The sequence below is a fragment of the Oratosquilla oratoria genome, chromosome 38 (assembly GCF_046742065.1).
Source record: "Oratosquilla oratoria isolate Oo_2021 chromosome 38, ASM4674206v1, whole genome shotgun sequence".
NCBI lineage: Eukaryota > Metazoa > Arthropoda > Malacostraca > Stomatopoda > Squillidae > Oratosquilla > Oratosquilla oratoria.
The window spans coordinates 25,378,164-25,404,144 of NC_134814.1; the positions used below are offsets into that span (position 1 = coordinate 25,378,164).

Here is a 25,981-nt window from a genome sequence, read left to right on the forward strand (position 1 = left end):
TGGAAGGCAGAGGTGGAAGGAGTGAATATGAGGGGGCGTCCTAGGACGAGATGGATGGATGGGGTGAAAGGGGCATTATGAAAGGAATGTCTGTGGAGGAAGGATGGGAGAGGACAGAAGATAGGGGTGAATGGAGAGGGGTTGTGTATAGATGATGCTATGATGCATGAGGGGGAGTGGGTGGGGAGGTATGTGCGAGAAGAAAATTTGACGCAGCCCGAAGGGATTTCTCCCCGTCTTCTCCTTTTCTGTATGAGGGGACGGAGAGGGGAGGTCATCAAATTTATGAAGCGGCCTTGCTGTGGATGCCCTGTGCAGAGGCGCAGAGGCGCGAGGCGCAGAGTCGCGAGGCACAGAGGTGCCAGGTGCAAGATGCAGAGGTGCCAGGTGCAAGATGCAGAGGCGCAAGGTGCAAGATGCAGAGGCGCCAGGTGCAAGATGCAGAGGCGCCAGGTGCAAGATGCAGAGGCGCCAGGTGCAAGATGCAGAGGCGCCAGGTGCAAGATGCAGAGGCGCCAGGTGCAAGATGCAGAGGCGCCAGGTGCAAGATGCAGAGGCGCCAGGTGCAAGATGCAGAGGCGCAAGGTGCAAGATGCAGAGGCGCAAGGTGCAAGATGCAGAGGCGCAAGGTGCAAGATGCAGAGGCGCAAGGTGCAGAGGCGCAAGATGCAGAGGCGCAAGATGCAGAGGCGCAAGGTGCAAGATGCAGAGGCGCAAGGTGCAAGATGCAGAGGCGCAAGGTGCAGAGGCGCAAGGTGCAAGATGCAGAGGCGCAAGGTGCAAGATGCAGAGGCGCAAGGTGCAAGATGCAGAGGCGCAAGGTGCAGAGGCGCAAGGTGCAAGATGCAGAGGCGCAAGGTGCAAGATGCAGAGGCGCAAGGTGCAAGATGCAGAGGCGCAAGGTGCAAGATGCAGAGGCGCAAGGTGCAAGATGCAGAGGCGCAAGGTGCAAGATGCAAGATGCAGAGGCGCAAGGTGCAAGGTGCAAGATGCAGAGGCGCAAGGTGCAAGATGCAAGATGCAGAGGCGCAAGGTGCAAGATGCAGAGGCGCAAGGTGCAAGATGCAGAGGCGCAAGGTGCAAGATGCAGAGGCGCAAGGTGCAAGATGCAAGATGCAGAGGCGCAAGGTGCAGAGGCGCAAGACGCAAGGTGCAGAGGCGCAAGGTGCAAGGTGCAAGGTGCAAGATGCAGAGGCACAAGGCGCAAGATGCAGAGGCGCAAGATGCAGAGGCGCAAGATGCAGAGGCGCAAGATGCAGAGGCGCAAGATGCAGAGGCGCAAGATGCAGAGGCGCAAGATGCAGAGGCGCAAGATGCAAGATGCAGAGGCGCAAGATGCAGAGGTGCAAGATGCAGAGGTGCAAGATGCAGAGGTGCAAGATGCAGAGGTGCAAGATGCAGAGGTGCAAGATGCAGAGGTGCAAGATGCAGAGGTGCAAGATGCAGAGGTGCAAGATGAAGAGGTGCACAGATGCAGAGGTGCACAGATGCAGAGGTGCACAGATGCAGAGGCGCACAGATGCAGAGGCGCACAGATGCAGAGGCGCACAGATGCAGAGGCGCACAGATGCAGAGGCGCACAGATGCAGAGGCGCACAGATGCAGAGGCGCAAGATGCAGAGGCGCAAGATGCAGAGGCGCAAGATGCAGAGGTGCACAGATGCAGAGGTGCACAGATGCAAGGTGCAAGGTGCAGAGGCGCAAGATGCAGAGGCGCAAGATGCAGAGGCGCAAGGTGCAAGATGCAGATGTGCACAGATGCAGATGTGCACAGATGCAGATGTGCACAGATGCAGATGTGCAAGGTGCAGATGTGCAAGGTGCAGATGTGCAAGGTGCAGATGTGCAAGGTGCAGATGTGCAAGGTGCAGATGTGCAAGGTGCAGATGTGCAAGGTGCAGATGTGCAAGGTGCAGATGTGCAAGGTGCAGATGTGCAAGGTGCAGATGTGCAAGGTGCAGATGTGCAAGGTGCAGATGTGCAAGGTGCAGATGTGCAAGGTGCAGATGTGCAAGGTGCAGATGTGCAAGGTGCAGATGTGCAAGGTGCAGATGTGCAAGGTGCAGATGTGCAAGGTGCAGATGTGCAAGGTGCAGATGTGCAAGGTGCAGATGTGCAAGATGCAGATGTGCAAGATGCAGATGTGCAAGATGCAGATGTGCAAGATGCAGATGTGCAAGATGCAGATGTGCAAGATGCAGATGTGCAAGATGCAGATGTGCAAGATGCAGATGTGCAAGATGCAGATGTGCAAGATGCAGAGGTGCACAGGTGCTAGATGCAGAGGTGCACCGGTGCAGAGGTGCACCGGTGCAGAGGTGCACCGGTGCAGAGGTGCACCGGTGCAGAGGTGCACCGGTGCAGAGGTGCACCGGTGCAGAGATGCAAGGTGCAGAGATGCAAGGTGCAGAGATGCAAGGTGCAGAGATGCAAGGTGCAGAGATGCAAGGTGCAGAGATGCAAGGTGCAGAGATGCAAGGTGCAGAGATGCAAGGTGCAGAGATGCAAGGTGCAGAGATGCAAGGTGCAGAGATGCAAGGTGCAGAGATGCAAGGTGCAGAGATGCAAGGTGCAGAGATGCAAGGTGCAGAGATGCAAGGTGCAGAGATGCAAGGTGCAGAGATGCAAGGTGCAGAGATGCAAGGTGCAGAGATGCAAGGTGCAGAGATGCAAGGTGCAGAGATGCAAGGTGCAGAGATGCAAGGTGCAGAGATGCAAGGTGCAGAGATGCAAGGTGCTGAGACGCAAGGTGCAGAGATGCCAGGGTCAGAGATGCAAGGTGCAGATTTGCTAGGTGCAGAGATGCAAGGTGCAGAGATGCAAGGTGCAGAGATGCAAGGTGCAGAGATGCAAGGTGCAGAGATGCAAGGTGCAGAGATGCAAGGTGCAGAGATGCAAGGAGCAGAGATGCAAGGTGCAGAGATGCAAGGTGCAGAGATGCAAGGTGCAGAGATGCAAGGTGCAGAGATGCAAGGTGCAGAGATGCAAGGTGCAGAGATGCAAGGTGCAGAGATGCAAGGTGCAGAGATGCAAGGTGCAGAGATGCAAGGTGCAGAGATGCAAGGTGCAGAGATGCAAGGTGCAGAGATGCAAGGTGCAGAGATGCAAGGTGCAGAGATGCAAGGTGCAGAGATGCAAGGTGCAGAGATGCAAGGTGCAGAGATGCAAGGTGCAGAGATGCAAGGTGCAGAGATGCAAGGTGCAGAGATGCAAGGTGCAGAGATGCAAGGTGCAGAGATGCAAGGTGCAGAGATGCAAGGTGCAAGATAGGCAGCAAGGGGAAGATGGGCAGAGTATTTTAGGGAGTTGATAAATGTGAAGGAGGATAGGGAGGTTAAGACAGTGGCAGTGGGAAGTGCTAAGAAAATGACCGTGATGAGTGAGGAAAATATAGAAACAAGGATGAAGTGAAGGCAGTTAAGACGAGAGCAGGTAAGGCACCTGGTCTGGATGGATGCCATGCAGAAGGTAAAAAAAAAAAAAAGGAGGTACAGTGATGGAGTTACTGGCGAGGTTATTTAACGTTTGCTGGAGGACTGGACGAGTGCCTGTATAGTCCCACTTTACAAGGGAAAAGGGGACAAGTGCGAGTAGTAGTTTCAGAGGGATTAGCTTGATAAATGTAGTCGGGAAGGCTTATGGGAGGATCTTGATTGAGAGGATTAGGAGAGGAACAGAGGGAGTAATTGGAGAGGAACAGAGGGAGTAATTGGAGAGGAACAGAGGGAGTAATTGGAGAGGAACAGAGGGAGTAATTGGAGAGGAACAGAGGGAGTAATTGGCGAGGAACAGAGGGAGTAATTGGCGAGGAACAGAGGGAGTAATTGGCGAGGAACAGAGGGAGTAATTGGCGAGGAACAGAGGGAGTAATTGGCGAGGAACAGAGGGAGTAATTGGCGAGGAACAGAGGGAGTAATTGGCGAGGAACAGAGGGAGTAATTGGCGAGGAACAGAGGGAGTAATTGGCGAGGAACAGAGGGAGTAATTGGCGAGGAACAGAGGGAGTAATTGGCGAGGAACAGAGGGAGTAATTGGCGAGGAACAGAGGGAGTAATTGGCGAGGAACAGAGGGAGTAATTGGCGAGGAACAGAGGGAGTAATTGGCGAGGAACAGAGGGAGTAATTGGCGAGGAACAGAGGGAGTAATTGGCGAGGAACAGAGGGAGTAATTGGCGAGGAACAGAGGGAGTAATTGGCGAGGAACAGAGGGAGTAATTGGCGAGGAACAGAGGGAGTAATTGGCGAGGAACAGAGGGAGTAATTGGCGAGGAACAGAGGGAGTAATTGGCGAGGAACAGAGGGAGTAATTGGCGAGGAACAGAGGGAGTAATTGGCGAGGAACAGAGGGAGTAATTGGCGAGGAACAGAGGGAGTAATTGGCGAGGAACAGAGGGAGTAATTGGCGAGGAACAGAGGGAGTAATTGGCGAGGAACAGAGGGAGTAATTGGCGAGGAACAGAGGGAGTAATTGGCGAGGAACAGAGGGAGTAATTGGCGAGGAACAGAGGGAGTAATTGGCGAGGAACAGAGGGAGTAATTGGCGAGGAACAGAGGGAGTAATTGGCGAGGAACAGAGGGAGTAATTGGCGAGGAACAGGGATTCAGGACAGGGAGGTTGTGTACATCAGATTTGTGGCAAGACATGCGAGAACACTATAGGAAAAGGTAAGGATGTTTTTTGGGCTTTTATGGAGCTGGAAAAGTCTTATGACAGGGTAGACAGGAAGGTACTGTGGGAGGTTTTGCATATATACAGGATAGGAGGAAACCTAATAATTAGAGTCTTTACAAGGGTAGTAGAACATGCATCAGGATTAGAAATGGAGAGCGAGTGGTTCGAGGTATAGGTTGGACTTTGTCAGGGATGTGTCATGTCGCCCTGGCTGTTCAACTAGTACATGGATGGGGTGGTGCGAGAGGTAAATGAAAGGGTAGTGGGTCAGGGATTGGAGATGTAAATGTGGCAGGAAAGGGTCGAGTGGAGGTGGAGGTAGAATGTAGATTGAGAGAAGCGAGTAAATGCCTTGGTGGATTAAAAAGTGTAATGAGGAATAGACATTTGGGAATGGAGGCAGAGGAGACTGTATGAAGGAGTTATTGTGCCAACAGCACTGTATGGGGCAGAAACATGGAGCATAAGAGGAAGAGCGGGGTTTGAAGGTGTTGGAGATGAGGTGTCTGAAATATGATGGGGATTACTAGGCTGGATACTGAGAGAAATGAGGTGGAGAGGAGGAGAACAGGGGTGTTATGGGAGTTGGGAGATAGGGTGGATGAAAGTATTGAGATGGTTTGGACACATTGAAAGAACAAGTGAAGAAATACTAGTAAAAGGTATATAAAGGCAGATGTGGAAGGAGTGAACATGAGAGGGCCATGAGGGGGCGACCTAGGACGAGATGGATGGAGTGAAAGGGGCTTTGGGGAAGAGGGGAATGTCTGTGGAGGAAGGATGGGAGAGGACATAAGACAGGGGTGAATGAAGAATAGTTGTATATGTATGATGTGATGTATGATGTGATGCACGAGGTGGAATGGGTGGGGGGGTGGGGGGCAATGTAGTAAGTGTGAATTTTTTTTTACACAGCCCGAAGGGATTTCTCCCAGTGTTTTCTGCATGAGGGGACAGGGGGGGTCACTGATGCCTTCCATCCACCACCTTCTCCCATGTGTACTTATACTTGACATTTCCTAAACCCTGTATTTACTACACTGCTGACCGAGGGCAGTGGACAAGATGGAGGGATGACCCATCATCCAGGAGGTGCAAAGATAAGAGGGAGGGTAGAGGGTGAAGGGGAGTGGAGTGTATAAGGGATGGAATGAGTGGGAATGGTTTTTATGCATTTCTTTTTGGCTACCTTCCTTGTAAGGGGGAAAAAGACTTTGGTATACATTTATGCATGTACTTGCATCCATTTGTAGGCCATTTTATGGTATTTCCCAAATCTATCTGAAGTTAACATTTATACCAGTTTAAAACTTACAGCAGACTCCACCCTCATCAGAACCATCTTGGCAGTCCGGAACACCATTGCAAGTCTGTGTGTTAAGCACACATTCACCATCAGCACACTCAAACTCGGATTCTTTGCACAATTTGGTACGGACTGTCACTGCCACAGTTGTGGCCATGGCTGAGGGGAAAATTATAATTATATGCATTCATATAACAAATCTAATCAAATCATGTTCCACAATGGGAGTCAATCTCCCACTAAACCCTTTGGCATGTTTAGATTCTTATGGAAGTAAACAATATGGTCCAATTCACAAATTAGTGTATTTCAACATTCAAAGTAATCTACACTGCAAGGTATGCCTAATTACATCTGCTGGGCTTTGTACTTACAGGTAGTTATACAGTTCTGTTTTTCATCCTCGCCACCATCACATTGTTGCACACCATCACAAACCCACCTGTAAACAATCCAATTATAAATATGGCAACTAAACACCATAATTCTGGGCCTAATGTACAAAGTAATTTTATCAAAATGGCCTAGATAATGGCAGATTCAGGACAGGGAAGGTGAGGGGGGATCTAGGTAATACCACTATACAATTTCAATCATCTCATGACCCACAAGGTGTCTGCCACGTCACGTACCAATTCAAAACCTTCAGCATACACTAGCTGTCCACTACCAAATATGTTAACATTGAATATTGTAAATGCATATGGATTTTCATTAAATGGTAGGTTATATGAATAATTGTTATAAATGTAAAGAAAACAAGAGACTTGTTAAATGTGGCATCTCGGGTCAGGTGACGTTAATCCAGCTCCTGACCAGCTGCACAGGTCGCTCAATTACACATCAGCCGAGTGCAGGTCTTCTGGCCATTTGCAGTCTTTAATTATACCAGTCATACATGCAAATAAAGAAAATGGTGTCTCCCCATTTTCTTTGGAGATTTATACGAGGCAACGCTGCTGGTTTTGCCGACCACATCCTATGTGGTCACCAGGTAATGGAAGTATAGGTTCACATTTTAGTTTTATAATATTCCATCTTTATCCTGCACACAACCCCTTACATATGACCACTAAGTGTTGCCTCAATTTTCATCTAGGGGAAAACCTGCAGCCCTGCAGTGGCTTGCAACTTTCTTTGGTACCTCCCACAGATCTCTGGGAAGAAACTTTAGACTGTTGGCCATTGATTCAGTGTAGGACTCGCTGGTTGAAAGTGGTAGGTGGAAAGCAGTTTCTGGTTGTCAGCACACTATGTGTGAAAAATAAGAAACCATTAACTATAGTGATATCTTGGGATCAGTCTCGAGACTGATCATCAGAATCAGGGCTAAACCCGATGGAGAGGCAGCTGACGAGTATTGAAAATGTGCATCTAAATTGTCCAGATCAACAAATAGGTACCAGTCATTGGATTCCACCTTTGAATACAAAAGGAATTGTCAATTCATTCTGCTGTGTTTACCATGGGAAGGGTGGAGAAAAATGGAGACTGCTACTAAAGTTGTATTTACCCAATTGTAGCATACAGGAATGGAGCAATGTCCATTGTTTCATCTACTGTCCTGTTCATCATACTTAGCCTCAAATTCATGTATAATTCCAAATTAAACTATCCATCCCTCACTTCCACTTACATATACCAATGACTTTTCCCCTCTTACAAGGGATGTACAAAAATATCCACTCCCACCCATTCCATCCCCACATACTCCACTCCCATTCACCCCCCTCTTATCTTGGCTCCTCCTGGATGACTGGTCATCGCTGCATCTCTCCCACTGCCCTGGGTCAGAAGCAAGGTAGCAAGACACCACATCCACAGCAAGGCTACTTCATTTAATCACAACCCCCACTATATTCCCTCATGCAGAAAAAGATGAGAATCCTTTCTTGCTGCATCAAAATATTCATACTCCCTCACCTCCCATCCCCCACCCACTCCTATGCATCACAACATCATCCATACACAACCATTCTCCATTCACCCCCATCTTCTGTCTTCTCCCTTACTTTATTCCCCCCCCTTTCCTATTGCCCCTTTTACCCCATCCATTTCACCCTTGGTTGACCCCATGTTCACTTCCTCCACCTGCCTTTCACATCTCTTACTGACCTTTCTTCACTCATTCTCCAGATGTCCAAACTATCCCAATACTTTCAAACCTATCTCCCAACTCCCTTTTCACCACCACTCCTCTCCTCATTTCTCACTTCCTAGCCTAGTAACCCCCATCATACTTCTCAGGCATTTCATCAAGCATTCAAACTCCATGTTCTGTGTCTGCCCCATAGGGTTTTCAGCAAAATCATTCCTCCATACAATCTTTATAGCATCCATTCCCAAGCATCTTAATTCTCATCACATGCTTTAATCACCCCCACCCAAGGCATTTACTGGCTTCTCTATATACATTCTACCTCCACATCCACTCCCTTTCCCACCACATTCACACCCAAGTATTTAAAGCTATCCACTTCCTACAGTCTCTCCCTTAATACTCTTCCAATTTGCTCCCACATTCTCCCCTTGCACATCTTATCACCTTTTACCCACATTCATCTTCAACTTCCTCCTTTTGCATACTTCCCAAAATGTCACCAACTTCCTGAATCCCTCCTGATCCTGCCACAAGTGCAGTGTCATTAGCAAACTAGCTTATCTCCCATTTTTCCATTTTCTTTAACCATCTCCAATCCCCAGCCCATTGTGTGTACCACCCCATCCATGTATAAATTGAACAGCCAAGGTGACATAACATCCCTGGTGAAGTCTCACTTCAAACCACCCACTCCAATTCCAATTCTAACAAGCTCCATTATAAAAAAAAATCTTGACTGCTTTTAACAGCTTTCTCCTATCCCATATATTCTGTAATACCCCCCACAATGTCTTCCTGTCTACCCTGTCAAGTCTTTTCGAAATCCATTAAGACCTAAAAAACATCCTTACATTTTCCTAAAGCTCTCGCATGTCTGCCTTACCACAAGAATCTGATCTATGCAACCCCTACCAGTCCTAAACCCAAATAGTTCCTTACCGTTTGCTCCCTCTGTTCCTCTTAATCCTCTCCATCTACACTTTACTTTATTCACCTCAATTTCCTTCCAAAACATTAAAATATATCATACTCTTGCCCCATTTCATATCTGCTCTCCTCTTTATACCTCTCATAATTCTTGTCCTATTTTGTAACCAATCTAAATGCTTGCTTCTATTCTACAATCTTCTTTGCTTCTTCATCCTGTCACTCACTACCCTTCCCATTTCCTCCCATCCTTGTTCCACACTAACTTTGCAACTCCTTGGAACATCCCCATTCCTCCTCTACTTCTTACCTATCTTTCAATCTTTCCCACTCCTCTCAGCTTTTTGTACTTCTCTCATTTAAGCAGTTTACTCTTGAACACCTACCTTCTGTCCTTTTCCCCTTTCTCCATCTACCCTCCACCCAATTTACATACATACATATACCAAGGCTTTTTCCCCCGCTTACCAGGGAGGTAGCCAAAAAAAGGCATAGAATCATTCCCACTCATTCCATCCCTGAACACACTCCACACCCCTCCACCCTCCCTCTTATCTGAGCACCTCCTGAATGACGGGTCATCCCTGCACCTTGTCCACTGCCCTAGGTCAGAAGCAGTGTCGCAAGACACAGCACATCCACAGCAAGGCCACTTCATTAAATCAGCGACCCCCCCCATTGCTTAAAAGGACACGGAGAAATCCCTTTGGGCTGCGTCAAAATTTTTTTCACACATACTACCTCACCCCCCATCCCCCCGCCCATTCCACCTCATGCAATCACATCATCCATATACAACCATACTCCATTCACCCGTCTTCTGTCCTCTCCCGTCCTTCATCAACAGACATTCCCCAAAGCCCCCTTCACCCCATCCATCCACCTCATCCTAGGACATCCCCTCATGTTCACTCCCTCCACATCTGCCTTCCATACCTCCTTTACTAGTCTTTCACTCATTCTTTCCATGTGTCCAAACCATCCCAATATTCTTTCATCAACCCTATCTCCCAGCTCCTTTTCCACCCCTGTTCTCCTCACCTCATTTCTCACTCTCCCCCCAAAAAAAAAAACTTAAATATTCTTCCATTCTCCCCTTAGAACATGTACCGGTACATCCAAAAGTCTAGAGACTTATCTACAAACCTTCCATCCATCACCTTCTCCCATGTGTACTTACGCTCGACATTTCCTAAACCCTGTATTTGCTATTTACTTTCTATACATTTCCAGCATTATCTCCACTATGAATTTTTCCTGGGCACAAGGTTGGGAGGTACTTAGAGTGAACTGCTTAACTGAGAAAAAAAGAGAATGAGTGCAAGAAGCCGAGTGTGTGTGAGGGAGTGAAGGTTAGAGTAGAACTAGGAGTGGAGGAATGGGGATGGTTCAAGGAGGGAGTCATAAGATGTGCAAAGATGGTATGTGGAACAAGGAGGGCAGGAGGAAATAGAAAGGGTAGAGTGGTGGGATGGGGAAGCAAAGAAAGGTGTAGAAGAGAAGCAGGCATATATTGGCTACAAATTAGGATCAGGGAACAAAGTAAAGAAAAGGAAAGTTAAGCATAAGATAAAGGCAGCAAAGGAGGGCAGATGTGAAATGGGGTAAGTACAACAATTTTGAAAGGAATAAAAAAAAATTGGAAAGAAATTAAGAGGAAGAGGAGGCAAATTAAGAGGAAGAGGAGGCAAATTAAGAGGAAGAGGAGGCAAATCAAGTGAAGAAAAGGTAAAAGGTGCAGACGAGATGATAATGGAAGAGAAGGCAGAGAGGAAGGTGGGCAGAGTATGGTATTTTAGGTAGTTGCTAAATGTGAAGGATAGGGAGGGAAAGGTAGTTGCAGTGGGAAGCGCCAAGAAAAAGTGATGAGCGAGGAAAATGGAGAAATAGGGAAAGATGAAGTGAAAGCAGCTGTTACGAAGACGAGAGCAGGTAAGGTTCGATGGGTTGGATGGATGCCATGCAGAATGTCTGAAGAAAGGAGGTACAGTTACGGTGGACTGGCTGGCGAGGTTATTTAATGTTTAAGAGTAGAGTGCCGGAGGACTGGAGGAGTGCCTGTGTAGTTCCACTTTACAAGGGAAAGGGGGACAAGTGTGAGTAGTAGTTTCAGAGGGATCGGGTTGTTGAGTGTAGTTGGGAAGGCTTATGGGAGGGTATTGAGAGGATTAGGAGAGGAACAGAGGGAGTCACTGGTGAGGAACAGTGGTTTTAGGACAGGTAGGGGTTGTGTAGACCAGATTTTTGTGGTAAGATATGAGAAAGCTATAGGAAAAGGTAAGGATGTTTTGGGGGCTTTTATGCATCTGGAAAAGGCTTATGACAGGGTAAACAGGAAGGCACTGTGGGAGGTACTGCATATGTGGGATAGGAGGAAAGCTGTTAAGAGCTTTCAAGAGTTTTTACGAGAGTGGAGCTTGTGTTAGGATCAGAAATGGAGAGTGAATGGTTTGAGGTAAAGGTGGGACTTTGTCACAGATGTGTTATGTCGCCCTGGCTGTTCAATCTATACATGGACTGGGTGGTGCGAGGTGAATGCAAGGGTAGTGGTTCGGGTTGGAGATTAAAGAAAATTGAGAAAAGTTGAGAAAAGTGGGAAATAAGCCAGTTGTTGTTTGCCGATGACACTGCTTGTAGCAGGACCAGGAGGGATTGAGGAAGTTAGCGAGTTTGAGAAGGTGTGTGAAAGAAGAAAGCTGAAGATAAATGTGGGCAAAAGTAAGGCGATGAGATGTACAAGGGGAGAGAGTGACAGTAGGCTGGAAGTGAGCATTAAGGGTGAGAGACTGTAGGAAGTAGATAGTTTTTGATACCTGGGTGCGAATGTGGCAGGAAAGAGGAGTGGGGGTGGAGGTAGAATGTAGATTGAGAGAGGCAAGTAAATGGGGTGGTGATGGAGTGGCTGGGTGGTGATGGAGTGGCTGGGTGGTGATGGAGTGGCTGGGTGGTGATGGAGTGGCTGGGTGGTGATGGAGTGGCTGGGTGGTGATGGAGTGGCTGGGTGGTGATGGAGTGGCTGGGTGGTGATGGAGTGGCTGGGTGGTGATGGAGTGGCTGGGTGGTGGGTGAGTGGCTGGGGGAGTGAGAAAATTTGACAGCCCAAAGGGATTTCCCAGTCTTCTTTTCTGCACGAGGGGATGGAGAGGGGGGGGGGGATCAGTGAATTTATGAAGTGACCTTGCTGTGATGTGCTGTCTTGCGACACTGACCCAGGGCAGTGGACAGGATGCAGGGATGATCCCATCATCCAGGAGGTGCCAAGATAAGTGGGAGGGAGGAGGGTGGAGGGGAACGGAATATGTAGGGAACGGAATATGTAGGGAACGGAATATGTAGGGAACGGAATATGTAGGGAACGGAATATGTAGGAAACGGAATATGTAGGAAACGGAATATGTAGGAAACGGAATATGTAGGAAACGGAATATGTAGGAAACGGAATATGTAGGAAACGGAATATGTAGGAAACGGAATATGTAGGAAACGGAATATGTAGGAAACGGAATATGTAGGAAACGGAATATGTAGGAAACGGAATATGTAGGAAACGGAATATGTAGGAAACGGAATATGTAGGAAACGGAATATGTAGGAAACGGAATATGTAGGAAACGGAATATGTAGGAAACGGAATATGTAGGAAACGGAATATGTAGGAAACGGAATATGTAGGAAACGGAATATGTAGGAAACGGAATATGTAGGAAACGGAATATGTAGGAAACGGAATATGTAGGGAACGGAATATGTAGGGAACGGAATATGTAGGAAACGGAATATGTAGGAAACGGAATATGTAGGAAACGGAATATGTAGGAAACGGAATATGTAGGAAACGGAATATGTAGGGAACGGAATATGTAGGGAACGGAATATGTAGGGAACGGAATATGTAGGGAACGGAATATGTAGGGAACGGAATATGTAGGGAACGGAATATGTAGGGAACGGAATATGTAGGGAACGGAATATGTAGGGAACGGAATATGTAGGGAACGGAATATGTAGGGAACGGAATATGTAGGGAACGGAATATGTAGGGAACGGAATATGTAGGGAACGGAATATGTAGGGAACGGAATATGTAGGGAACGGAATATGTAGGGAACGGAATATGTAGGGAACGGAATATGTAGGGAACGGAATATGTAGGGAACGGAATATGTAGGGAACGGAATATGTAGGGAACGGAATATGTAGGGAACGGAATATGTAGGGAACGGAATATGTAGGGAACGGAATATGTAGGAAACGGAATATGTAGGAAACGGAATATGTAGGAAACGGAATATGTAGGAAACGGAATATGTAGGAAACGGAATATGTAGGAAACGGAATATGTAGGAAACGGAATATGTAGGAAACGGAATATGTAGGGAACGGAGTATGTAGGGAACGGAGTATGTAGGGAACGGAGTATGTAGGGAACGGAGTATGTAGGGAACGGAGTATGTAGGGAACGGAGTATGTAGGGAACGGAGTATGTAGGGAACGGAGTATGTAGGGAACGGAGTATGTAGGGAACGGAGTATGTAGGGAACGGAGTATGTAGGGAACGGAGTATGTAGGGAACGGAGTATGTAGGGAACGGAGTATGTAGGGAACGGAGTATGTAGGGAACGGAGTATGTAGGGAACGGAGTATGTAGGGAACGGAGTATGTAGGGAACGGAGTATGTAGGGAACGGAGTATGTAGGGAACGGAGTATGTAGGGAACGGAGTATGTAGGGAACGGAGTATGTAGGGAACGGAGTATGTAGGGAACGGAGTATGTAGGGAACGGAGTATGTAGGGAACGGAGTATGTAGGGAACGGAGTATGTAGGGAACGGAGTATGTAGGGAACGGAGTATGTAGGGAACGGAATATGTAGGGAACGGAATATGTAGGGAACGGAATATGTAGGGAACGGAATATGTAGGGAACGGAATATGTAGGGAACGGAATATGTAGGGAACGGAATATGTAGGGAACGGAATATGTAGGGAACGGAATATGTAGGGAACGGAATATGTAGGGAACGGAATATGTAGGGAACGGAATATGTAGGGAACGGAATATGTAGGGAACGGAATATGTAGGGAACGGAATATGTAGGGAACGGAATATGTAGGGAACGGAATATGTAGGGAACGGAATATGTAGGGAACGGAATATGTAGGGAACGGAATATGTAGGGAACGGAATATGTAGGGAACGGAATATGTAGGGAACGGAATATGTAGGGAACGAATATGTAGGGAACGGAATATGTAGGGAACGGAATATGTAGGGAACGGAATATGTAGGGAACGGAATATGTAGGGAACGGAATATGTAGGGAACGGAATATGTAGGGAACGGAATATGTAGGGAACGGAATATGTAGGGAACGGAATATGTAGGGAACGGAATATGTAGGGAACGGAATATGTAGGGAACGGAATATGTAGGGAACGGAATATGTAGGGAACGGAATATGTAGGGAACGGAATATGTAGGGAACGGAATATGTAGGGAACGGAATATGTAGGGAACGGAATATGTAGGGAACGGAATATGTAGGGAACGGAATATGTAGGGAACGGAATATGTAGGGAACGGAATATGTAGGGAACGGAATATGTAGGGAACGGAATATGTAGGGAACGGAATATGTAGGGAACGGAATATGTAGGGAACGGAATATGTAGGGAACGGAATATGTAGGGAACGGAATATGTAGGGAACGGAATATGTAGGGAACGGAATATGTAGGGAACGGAATATGTAGGGAACGGAATATGTAGGGAACGGAATATGTAGGGAACGGAATATGTAGGGAACGGAATATGTAGGGAACGGAATATGTAGGGAACGGAATATGTAGGGAACGGAATATGTAGGGAACGGAATATGTAGGGAACGGAATATGTAGGGAACGGAATATGTAGGGAACGGAATATGTAGGGAACGGAATATGTAGGGAACGGAATATGTAGGGAACGGAATATGTAGGGAACGGAATATGTAGGGAACGGAATATGTAGGGAACGGAATATGTAGGGAACGGAATATGTAGGGAACGGAATATGTAGGGAACGGAATATGTAGGGAACGGAATATGTAGGGAACGGAATATGTAGGGAACGGAATATGTAGGGAACGGAATATGTAGGGAACGGAATATGTAGGGAACGGAATATGTAGGGAACGGAATATGTAGGGAACGGAATATGTAGGGAACGGAATATGTAGGGAACGGAATATGTAGGGAACGGAATATGTAGGGAACGGAATATGTAGGGAACGGAATATGTAGGGAACGGAATATGTAGGGAACGGAATATGTAGGGAACGGAATATGTAGGGAACGGAATATGTAGGGAACGGAATATGTAGGGAACGGAATATGTAGGGAACGGAATATGTAGGGAACGGAATATGTAGGGAACGGAATATGTAGGGAACGGAATATGTAGGGAACGGAATATGTAGGGAACGGAATATGTAGGGAACGGAATATGTAGGGAACGGAATATGTAGGGAACGGAATATGTAGGGAACGGAATATGTAGGGAACGGAATATGTAGGGAACGGAATATGTAGGGAACGGAATATGTAGGGAACGGAATATGTAGGGAACGGAATATGTAGGGAACGGAGTATGTAGGGAACGGAGCATGTAGGGAACGGAGCATGTAGGGAACGGAGCATGTAGGGAACGGATAATGTAGGGAACGGAGCATGTAGGGAACGGAGCATGTAGGGAACGGAGCATGTAGGGAACGGAGCATGTAGGGAACGGAGCATGTAGGGAACGGAGCATGTAGGGAACGGAGCATGTAGGGAACGGAGCATGTAGGGAACGGAGCATGTAGGGAACGGAGCATGTAGGGAACGGAGCATGTAGGGAACGGAGCATGTAGGGAACGGAGCATGTAGGGAACGGAGCATGTAGGGAACGGAGCATGTAGGGAACGGAGCATGTAGGGAACGGAGCATGTAGGGAACGGAGCATGTAGGGAACGGAGCATGTAGGGAACGGAGCATGTAGGGAACGGAGCATGTAGGGAACGGAGCATGTAGGGAACGGAGCATGTAGGGAACGGAGCATGTAGGGAACGGAGCATGTAGGGAACGGAGCATGTAGGGAACGGAGTATGTAGGGAACGGAGTATGTAGGGAACGGAGTATGTAGGGAACGGAGTATGTAGGGAACGGAGTATGTAGGGAACGGAGTATGTAGGGAACGGAGTATGTAGGGAACGGAGTATGTAGGGAACGGAGTATGTAGGGAACGGAATATGTAGGGAACGGAATATGTAGGGAACGGAATATGTAGGGAACGGAATATGTAGGGAACGGAATATGTAGGGAACGGAATATGTAGGGAACGGAATATGTAGGGAACGGAATATGTAGGGAACGGAATATGTAGGGAACGGAATATGTAGGGAACGGAATATGTAGGGAACGGAATATGTAGGGAACGGAATATGTAGGGAACGGAATATGTAGGGAACGGAATATGTAGGGAACGGAATATGTAGGGAACGGAATATGTAGGGAACGGAATATGTAGGGAACGGAATATGTAGGGAACGGAATATGTAGGGAACGGAATATGTAGGGAACGGAATATGTAGGGAACGGAATATGTAGGGAACGGAATATGTAGGGAACGGAATATGTAGGGAACGGAATATGTAGGGAACGGAATATGTAGGGAACGGAATATGTAGGGAACGGAATATGTAGGGAACGGAATATGTAGGGAACGGAATATGTAGGGAACGGAATATGTAGGGAACGGAATATGTAGGGAACGGAATATGTAGGGAACGGAATATGTAGGGAACGGAATATGTAGGGAACGGAATATGTAGGGAACGGAATATGTAGGGAACGGAATATGTAGGGAACGGAATATGTAGGGAACGGAATATGTAGGGAACGGAATATGTAGGGAACGGAATATGTAGGGAACGGAATATGTAGGGAACGGAATATGTAGGGAACGGAATATGTAGGGAACGGAATATGTAGGGAACGGAATATGTAGGGAACGGAATATGTAGGGAACGGAATATGTAGGGAACGGAATATGTAGGGAACGGAATATGTAGGGAACGGAATATGTAGGGAACGGAATATGTAGGGAACGGAATATGTAGGGAACGGAATATGTAGGGAACGGAATATGTAGGGAACGGAATATGTAGGGAACGGAATATGTAGGGAACGGAATATGTAGGGAACGGAATATGTAGGGAACGGAATATGTAGGGAACGGAATATGTAGGGAACGGAATATGTAGGGAACGGAATATGTAGGGAACGGAATATGTAGGGAACGGAATATGTAGGGAACGGAATATGTAGGGAACGGAATATGTAGGGAACGGAATATGTAGGGAACGGAATATGTAGGGAACGGAATATGTAGGGAACGGAATATGTAGGGAACGGAATATGTAGGGAACGGAATATGTAGGGAACGGAATATGTAGGGAACGGAATATGTAGGGAACGGAATATGTAGGGAACGGAATATGTAGGGAACGGAATATGTAGGGAACGGAATATGTAGGGAACGGAATATGTAGGGAACGGAATATGTAGGGAACGGAATATGTAGGGAACGGAATATGTAGGGAACGGAATATGTAGGGAACGGAATATGTAGGGAACGGAATATGTAGGGAACGGAATATGTAGGGAACGGAATATGTAGGGAACGGAATATGTAGGGAACGGAATATGTAGGGAACGGAATATGTAGGGAACGGAATATGTAGGGAACGGAATATGTAGGGAACGGAATATGTAGGGAACGGAATATGTAGGGAACGGAATATGTAGGGAACGGAATATGTAGGGAACGGAATATGTAGGGAACGGAATATGTAGGGAACGGAATATGTAGGGAACGGAATATGTAGGGAACGGAATATGTAGGGAACGGAATATGTAGGGAACGGAATATGTAGGGAACGGAATATGTAGGGAACGGAATATGTAGGGAACGGAATATGTAGGGAACGGAATATGTAGGGAACGGAATATGTAGGGAACGGAATATGTAGGGAACGGAATATGTAGGGAACGGAATATGTAGGGAACGGAATATGTAGGGAACGGAATATGTAGGGAACGGAATATGTAGGGAACGGAATATGTAGGGAACGGAATATGTAGGGAACGGAATATGTAGGGAACGGAATATGTAGGGAACGGAATATGTAGGGAACGGAATATGTAGGGAACGGAATATGTAGGGAACGGAATATGTAGGGAACGGAATATGTAGGGAACGGAATATGTAGGGAACGGAATATGTAGGGAACGGAATATGTAGGGAACGGAATATGTAGGGAACGGAATATGTAGGGAACGGAATATGTAGGGAACGGAATATGTAGGGAACGGAATGGGTGGGAATGGTTTCCAAGCCTTTTTGGCTACCCCCCCCCCCATGCAAGGGGGGAAAAGCCTTTTGTATATGTATGTACCATTTATATGGTAAACAGTTTCATCTTTGCCTTCATCTACTTTTCTAAGTTGGTTCCTACAAATTCTTGTAGTCATTTCTAGCTTATTTGTAAGCTTGCTTTCTTGCTCCTCTTCCTCTATTTTTCCCAATCCACATCCCTGGCCTTTTCTTGCACTATTCCCATTTCCGCTTTATTAATCTTTGGCACGTTTGTTCACTCCCAGGTTGTGCTACATAGCTGGTTTATTTCAATTTCTCACTAAACCAGTTTGGGCTCTACATTTAACTTCAAACTCTTATTTAACCAGGAAATTAGAATGTAAACTACTTTGGCTGCAGCCAGGTGCTCCATGAATAGGTTCCATGGGAATGGTTTAAGTTGTCATACCCCAAGTTTAAGCTTAGAAGTGCCTAGGGTTAACCTACATTTTGAGTAATATTCAATTAACTATAGGTATTTTTAGGGTTGACTTCAACTTTCACATTTAAACAAGTTGCATTACTATACCTGGAAGGAATGCATCTGCTTGAATTAGGACAACCGAATTCATCCAGACTGCAACTATTGGAACAGTTCTTCTCATCTTCAGCATTAAAGCAGTCTTGTTTACCATCACACCTGTGACAAGGCAAACTTTCACTAATCTGTACACAATCCTGGCTAAACACTTTAAAGAATGCAACTTCCAATGTGCATTGGAATAGACATTTGATTGCCCACTGACATCCACCCTACTTACATAACCATGTTGGGTAGGCAGGCAAGTACAGTGTCATTTGAAATGCTTGTGCATTTAAAGTGCAGAGGAGGGCAGTCAGAACGGGTGCAATTGCTTCGTTCATCTTCATCAGAATTGTCTCCACACTGATCTGTCCCATCACAATGCAGACTCTTTGAGATGCATTTTCCATTGGCACATGCAAAGTCATCAGGACGACAAGTTGCTGGCTCTGAAAGATTTGAAGGAGGCAAAATTCTCTCAAACCACCCATTTTCTGGGTTATACGTCTAAATTTACCTTGTTCTATATACATACCACATCCAACCTCATCTGAACCATCAGCACAGTCTCCAACACCATCGCATTTCCAGCTCACGTGAATGCATCGACCTGAAAATTGTGGTTCACTTAAATATGAACACAAGCAAAAATTTATAGTTTCACTTGAAGACTTTGTAGCTTTAAACTTAAACATAACACTGAACAATAGTTTACTGTACTCACCATTTCCACAGTTGAACTTTCCATTGGGGCAGACATGGGGACAACCATCTTCATCCGACTTGTCATTACAGTCCTTCACACCATCACAGCGCCATTCCTTGGGTATACATTCCAGGGAAGCACACTGCCACTTTCCTACATTGAATTGGACAAATTAGAGTTCTTGTTACTTTATGCAAAGCCATCCCATACACAGCCATCCCATCCATCCAATTCGAGTGTGGTGTACAGACATGACAATTGAATAGACACCAAGAAAAATGCATTTTTGCTCTTATTTAATGCTTCAAGTTATTCAAATTTATAGTTATATTTACCTAGATTTATGTTTCAGATTACATACAAGATTAATCAAGCATGCCATGAACCAAAGGAGCAGTAGACCTACCTGAAATTCAGCGAGGTCGTATTGTGGGTCAACATGAAGGTGGAATTTGTCAATGCAAAATATCTGAAAACCTGAATACCCCTTTCTACTGTTAGTGATCACAATTCACAAGAAGGCAAGAAGGGCACAAAACCTCATTCAGGTCATTCCGGGCCTTCAAAGAACTTTGGGTCTTGTCAAAAGAAATGTCAAAGGATACACGTTGCAAGGCCTCTGACATAGCAACACAAGCTAATGTCAGTCCCAGAACTGCTGTCGGTTATCTCCACAAGCTGGGTTACTATGGCACAACTGCAAGAAGGAAACCACTCCTTCATCCAGCCAATATCAAGCACAAAGGATTGGACTGTTGAGATGGAGACCCGTTGGCTTTTGGAGAACTTATTTTCTGACGAGTCATGATTCGCATTATTTTCTGACCATGGAAGAGTGGGTCTGGAGACTAGTCAAGAGTTTGACCAAGATTGCAGCCAACAGTGAAACATGGGGGCATTTCATTAATTGTGTGGGGTGCAATTTGGAGTGATGGTCGATCAGAGCTTGTAGAGTGCCAAGTTAACATCAATTCAGGCAAAAGTTTCTATATTAAAGGAAGAACTTGTTCCAATATTCTCCAGTGGTAGAACTAGTAAAAATGTCTTCCTATTTATGGAAGATTGAACTGTCACACTGCTCAATCAATAAAATTGGTTGAGCCAAAATGGTATCAGGAAACTTCCATGGCCAAGTCAGTCCCCAGATATGAACCCTATTGAACACCCAAGTATTTCAGCGGCTTTGACCCATCGTTTTTCGCTCATGTTTACGAAATAATCATTCACATCAGCATGGTATATTAGCACAGCCGAATTCACACCCTGCCCTAATTTGACAGTGCATTCACAAGTGTATTTAATTATGGTGTTTACTCTTGATATTAAGTGTCTTAACCGACACCCGTGAAGTAAATCGAACAAGTGAAGTTGGGATACACGAGGTAGTTTGTGATGACGTGACAACGTCACGACTTCATCTGTTCGATTTACTTCATGGGTGTCGGCTACGACACTTAATATCAAGAGTAAACGCCGTAATCAAATACACTTGTGAATGCACTATAACGTTAAAAATTAGGGCAGGGTGTGAATTAGGCTGTGCTAATATATCATACTGATGTGAATGGTTATTTCGGAAATATGAGCGAAAAACGATGGGTCAAAGCCGCTGAAATACTTAGTAGGGTACATTAGACCAACAAGCCATCTTCAAAGCCCTAACTCTTGGTATTAGCACAGGAAACACTGCAAGAAATCCCTCAAGATTATACATCATGAACTAATCACTAGCATGCTTAGAAGGGTGCTTGCATTGAAAAGAGGAAAGGGGATGTCAACCAAGTATTAGTTATTCACATTGTGACCATTTATAAGCACTTGAATTGTATCAAATTTTAATTAAATGATCTGTATTAAATTCTGTCATGTCTGTACATATACCCCACAAGCATGCTTGTATGTAAAGTGCATGTTTATGCACTGTAGTTGTGGCAGTTGATCAAACTATGGTTGGAAAGGCCAGAAAGGTTCACTGCAACTAGGTCATGTCTGGTCATGGCGTCAGATCAGTTCCTTGTGTATATACTGCCTGCCCCGACCAGCAGGCCAGTCGGTCAGTTCTTTGTACTCTACTTGTTATGCATCACTAAGCCTCAGCGGTCGGTCTCCCACTTTGGGACCATGCCATGTCTACCTCTGACACTCATCTGCACTAGAATAAAGTATACCACAAAACTGCATATCGGAGTCTCTACGTCACCTTGCCCAAGTAATACCCATGCAATACGAGCACAACCATCCCACCCATGCAATTCGAGCACACAACCATCCCACCCATGCAATTCGAGCACAACCATCCCACCCATGCAATTCGAGCACACAACCATCCCACCCATGCAATTCGAGCACACAACCATCCCACCCATGCAATTCGAGCACACAACCATCCCACCCATGCAATTCGAGCACACAACCATCCCACCCATGCAATTCGAGCACACAACCATCCCACCCATGCAATTCGAGCACACAACCATCCCACCCATGCAATTCGAGCACACAACCATCCCACCCATGCAATTCGAGCACACAACCATCCCACCCATGCAATTCGAGCACACAACCATCCCACCCATGCAATTCGAGCACACAACCATCCCACCCATGCAATTCGAGCACACAACCATCCCACCCATGCAATTCGAGCACACAACCATCCCACCCATGCAATTCGAGCACACAACCATCCCACCCATGCAATTCGAGCACACAACCATCCCACCCATGCAATTCGAGCACACAACCATCCCACCCATGCAATTCGAGCACACAACCATCCCACCCATGCAATTCGAGCACACAACCATCCCACCCATGCAATTCGAGCACACAACCATCCCACCCATGCAATTCGAGCACACAACCATCCCACCCATGCAATTCGAGCACACAACCATCCCACCCATGCAATTCGAGCACACAACCATCCCACCCATGCAATTCGAGCACACAACCATCCCACCCATGCAATTCGAGCACACAACCATCCCACCCATGCAATTCGAGCACACAACCATCCCACCCATGCAATTCGAGCACACAACCATCCCACCCATGCAATTCGAGCACACAACCATCCCACCCATGCAATTCGAGCACACAACCATCCCACCCATGCAATTCGAGCACACAACCATCCCACCCATGCAATTCGAGCACACAACCATCCCACCCATGCAATTCGAGCACACAACCATCCCACCCATGCAATTCGAGCACACAACCATCCCACCCATGCAATTCGAGCACACAACCATCCCACCCATGCAATTCGAGCACACAACCATCCCACCCATGCAATTCGAGCACACAACCATCCCACCCATGCAATTCGAGCACACAACCATCCCACCCATGCAATTCGAGCACACAACCATCCCACCCATGCAATTCGAGCACACAACCATCCCACCCATGCAATTCGAGCACACAACCATCCCACCCATGCAATTCGAGCACACAACCATCCCACCCATGCAATTCGAGCACACAACCATCCCACCCATGCAATTCGAGCACACAACCATCCCACCCATGCAATTCGAGCACACAACCATCCCACCCATGCAATTCGAGCACACAACCATCCCACCCATGCAATTCGAGCACACAACCATCCCACCCATGCAATTCGAGCACACAACCATCCCACCCATGCAATTCGAGCACACAACCATCCCACCCATGCAATTCGAGCACACAACCATCCCACCCATGCAATTCGAGCACACAACCATCCCACCCATGCAATTCGAGCACACAACCATCCCACCCATGCAATTCGAGCACACAACCATCCCACCCATGCAATTCGAGCACACAACCATCCCACCCATGCAATTCGAGCACACAACCATCCCACCCATGCAATTCGAGCACACAACCATCCCACCCATGCAATTCGAGCACACAACCATCCCACCCATGCAATTCGAGCACACAACCATCCCACCCATGCAATTCGAGCACACAACCATCCCACCCATGCAATTCGAGCACACAACCATCCCACCCATGCAATTCGAGCACACAACCATCCCACCCATGCAATTCGAGCACACAACCATCCCACCCATGCAATTCGAGCACACAACCATCCCACCCATGCAATTCGAGCACACAACCATCCCACCCATGCAATTCGAGCACACAACCATCCCACCCATGCAATTCGAGCACACAACCATCCCACCCATGCAATTCGAGCACACAACCATCCCACCCATGCAATTCGAGCACACAACCATCCCACCCATGCAATTCGAGCACACAACCATCCCACCCATGCAATTCGAGCACACAACCATCCCACCCATGCAATTCGAGCACACAACCATCCCACCCATGCAATTCGAGCACACAACCATCCCACCCATGCAATTCGAGCACACAACCATCCCACCCATGCAATTCGAGCACACAACCATCCCACCCATGCAATTCGAGCACACAACCATCCCACCCATGCAATTCGAGCACACATCCATCCCACCCATGCAATTCGAGCACACATCCATCCCACCCATGCAATTCGAGCACACAACCATCCCACCCATGCAATTCGAGCACACAACCATCCCACCCATGCAATACGAGCACACAACCATCCCACCCATGCAATACGAGCACACATCCATCCCACCCATGCAATTCGAGCACACATCCATCCCACCCATGCAATTCGAGCACACAACCATCCCACCCATGCAATACGAGCACACAACCATCCCACCCATGCAATACGAGCACACATCCATCCCACCCATGCAATACGAGCACACAACCATCCCACCCATGCAATACGAGCACACAACCATCCCACCCATGCAATACGAGCACACAACCAACCCACCCATGCAATTCGAGCACACATCCCACCCATGCAATACGAGCACACAACCATCCCACCCATGCAATACGAGCACACAACCATCCCACCCATGCAATACGAGCACAACCATCCCACCCATGCAATACGAGCACACAACCATCCCACCCATGCAATACGAGCACACAACCATCCCACCCATGCAATTCGAGCACACAACCATCCCACCCATGCAATTCGAGCACACAACCATCCCACCCATGCAATTCGAGCACACAACCATCCCACCCATGCAATTCGAGCACACAACCATCCCACCCATGCAATTCGAGCACACAACCATCCCACCCATGCAATTCGAGCACACAACCATCCCACCCATGCAATTCGAGCACACAACCATCCCACCCATGCAATTCGAGCACACAAACCATCCCACCCATGCAATTCGAGCACACAACCATCCCACCCATGCAATTCGAGCACACAACCATCCCACCCATGCAATTCGAGCACACAACCATCCCACCCATGCAATTCGAGCACACAACCATCCCACCCATGCAATTCGAGCACACAACCATCCCACCCATGCAATTCGAGCACACATCCATCCCACCCATGCAATTCGAGCACACATCCATCCCACCCATGCAATTCGAGCACACATCCATCCCACCCATGCAATTCGAGCACACATCCATCCCACCCATGCAATTCGAGCACACAACCATCCCACCCATGCAATTCGAGCACACACAACCATCCCACCCATGCAATTCGAGCACACATCCATCCCACCCATGCAATTCGAGCACACATCCATCCCACCCATGCAATTCGAGCACACAACCATCCCACCCATGCAATTCGAGCACACAACCATCCCACCCATGCAATTCGAGCACACAACCACCCCACCCATGCAATACGAGCACACAACCACCCCACCCATGCAATACGAGCACACAACCACCCCACCCATGCAATTCGAGCACACAACCATCCCACCCATGCAATTCGAGCACACAACCATCCCACCCATGCAATTCGAGCACACAACCATCCCACCCATGCAATTCGAGCACACAACCATCCCACCCATGCAATTCGAGCACACAACCATCCCACCCATGCAATTCGAGCACACAACCATCCCACCCATGCAATTCGAGCACACAACCATCCCACCCATGCAATTCGAGCACACAACCATCCCACCCATGCAATTCGAGCACACAACCATCCCACCCATGCAATACGAGCACACAACCATCCCACCCATGCAATACGAGCACACAACCATCCCACCCATGCAATACGAGCACACAACCATCCCACCCATGCAATACGAGCACACAACCATCCCACCCATGCAATACGAGCACACAACCATCCCACCCATGCAATACGAGCACAGACACATCCCACCCATGCAATACGAGCACACAACCATCCCACCCATGCAATACGAGCACACAACCA

The 25,981-nt window shown here is 47.2% G+C and overlaps 1 protein-coding gene across 1 annotated transcript in view; it reads right to left on the minus strand.

Annotated features, from left to right (window-relative positions):
* The window catches only part of LOC143020019 (vitellogenin receptor Yl-like), a 160,885-nt gene that overhangs the window by 12,726 nt on the left and 122,178 nt on the right, over positions 1-25,981 (minus strand). The window contains exons 23-28 of the mRNA XM_076176127.1: positions 19,687-19,821; positions 19,498-19,572; positions 19,201-19,411; positions 18,969-19,079; positions 6,353-6,420; positions 5,988-6,137 (exon numbers count right to left, since the gene is read on the minus strand). Coding sequence (XP_076032242.1) covers positions 5,988-6,137; positions 6,353-6,420; positions 18,969-19,079; positions 19,201-19,411; positions 19,498-19,572; positions 19,687-19,821 — 750 coding nt within the window. The remainder of the gene's footprint in view (positions 1-5,987; positions 6,138-6,352; positions 6,421-18,968; positions 19,080-19,200; positions 19,412-19,497; positions 19,573-19,686; positions 19,822-25,981) is intronic.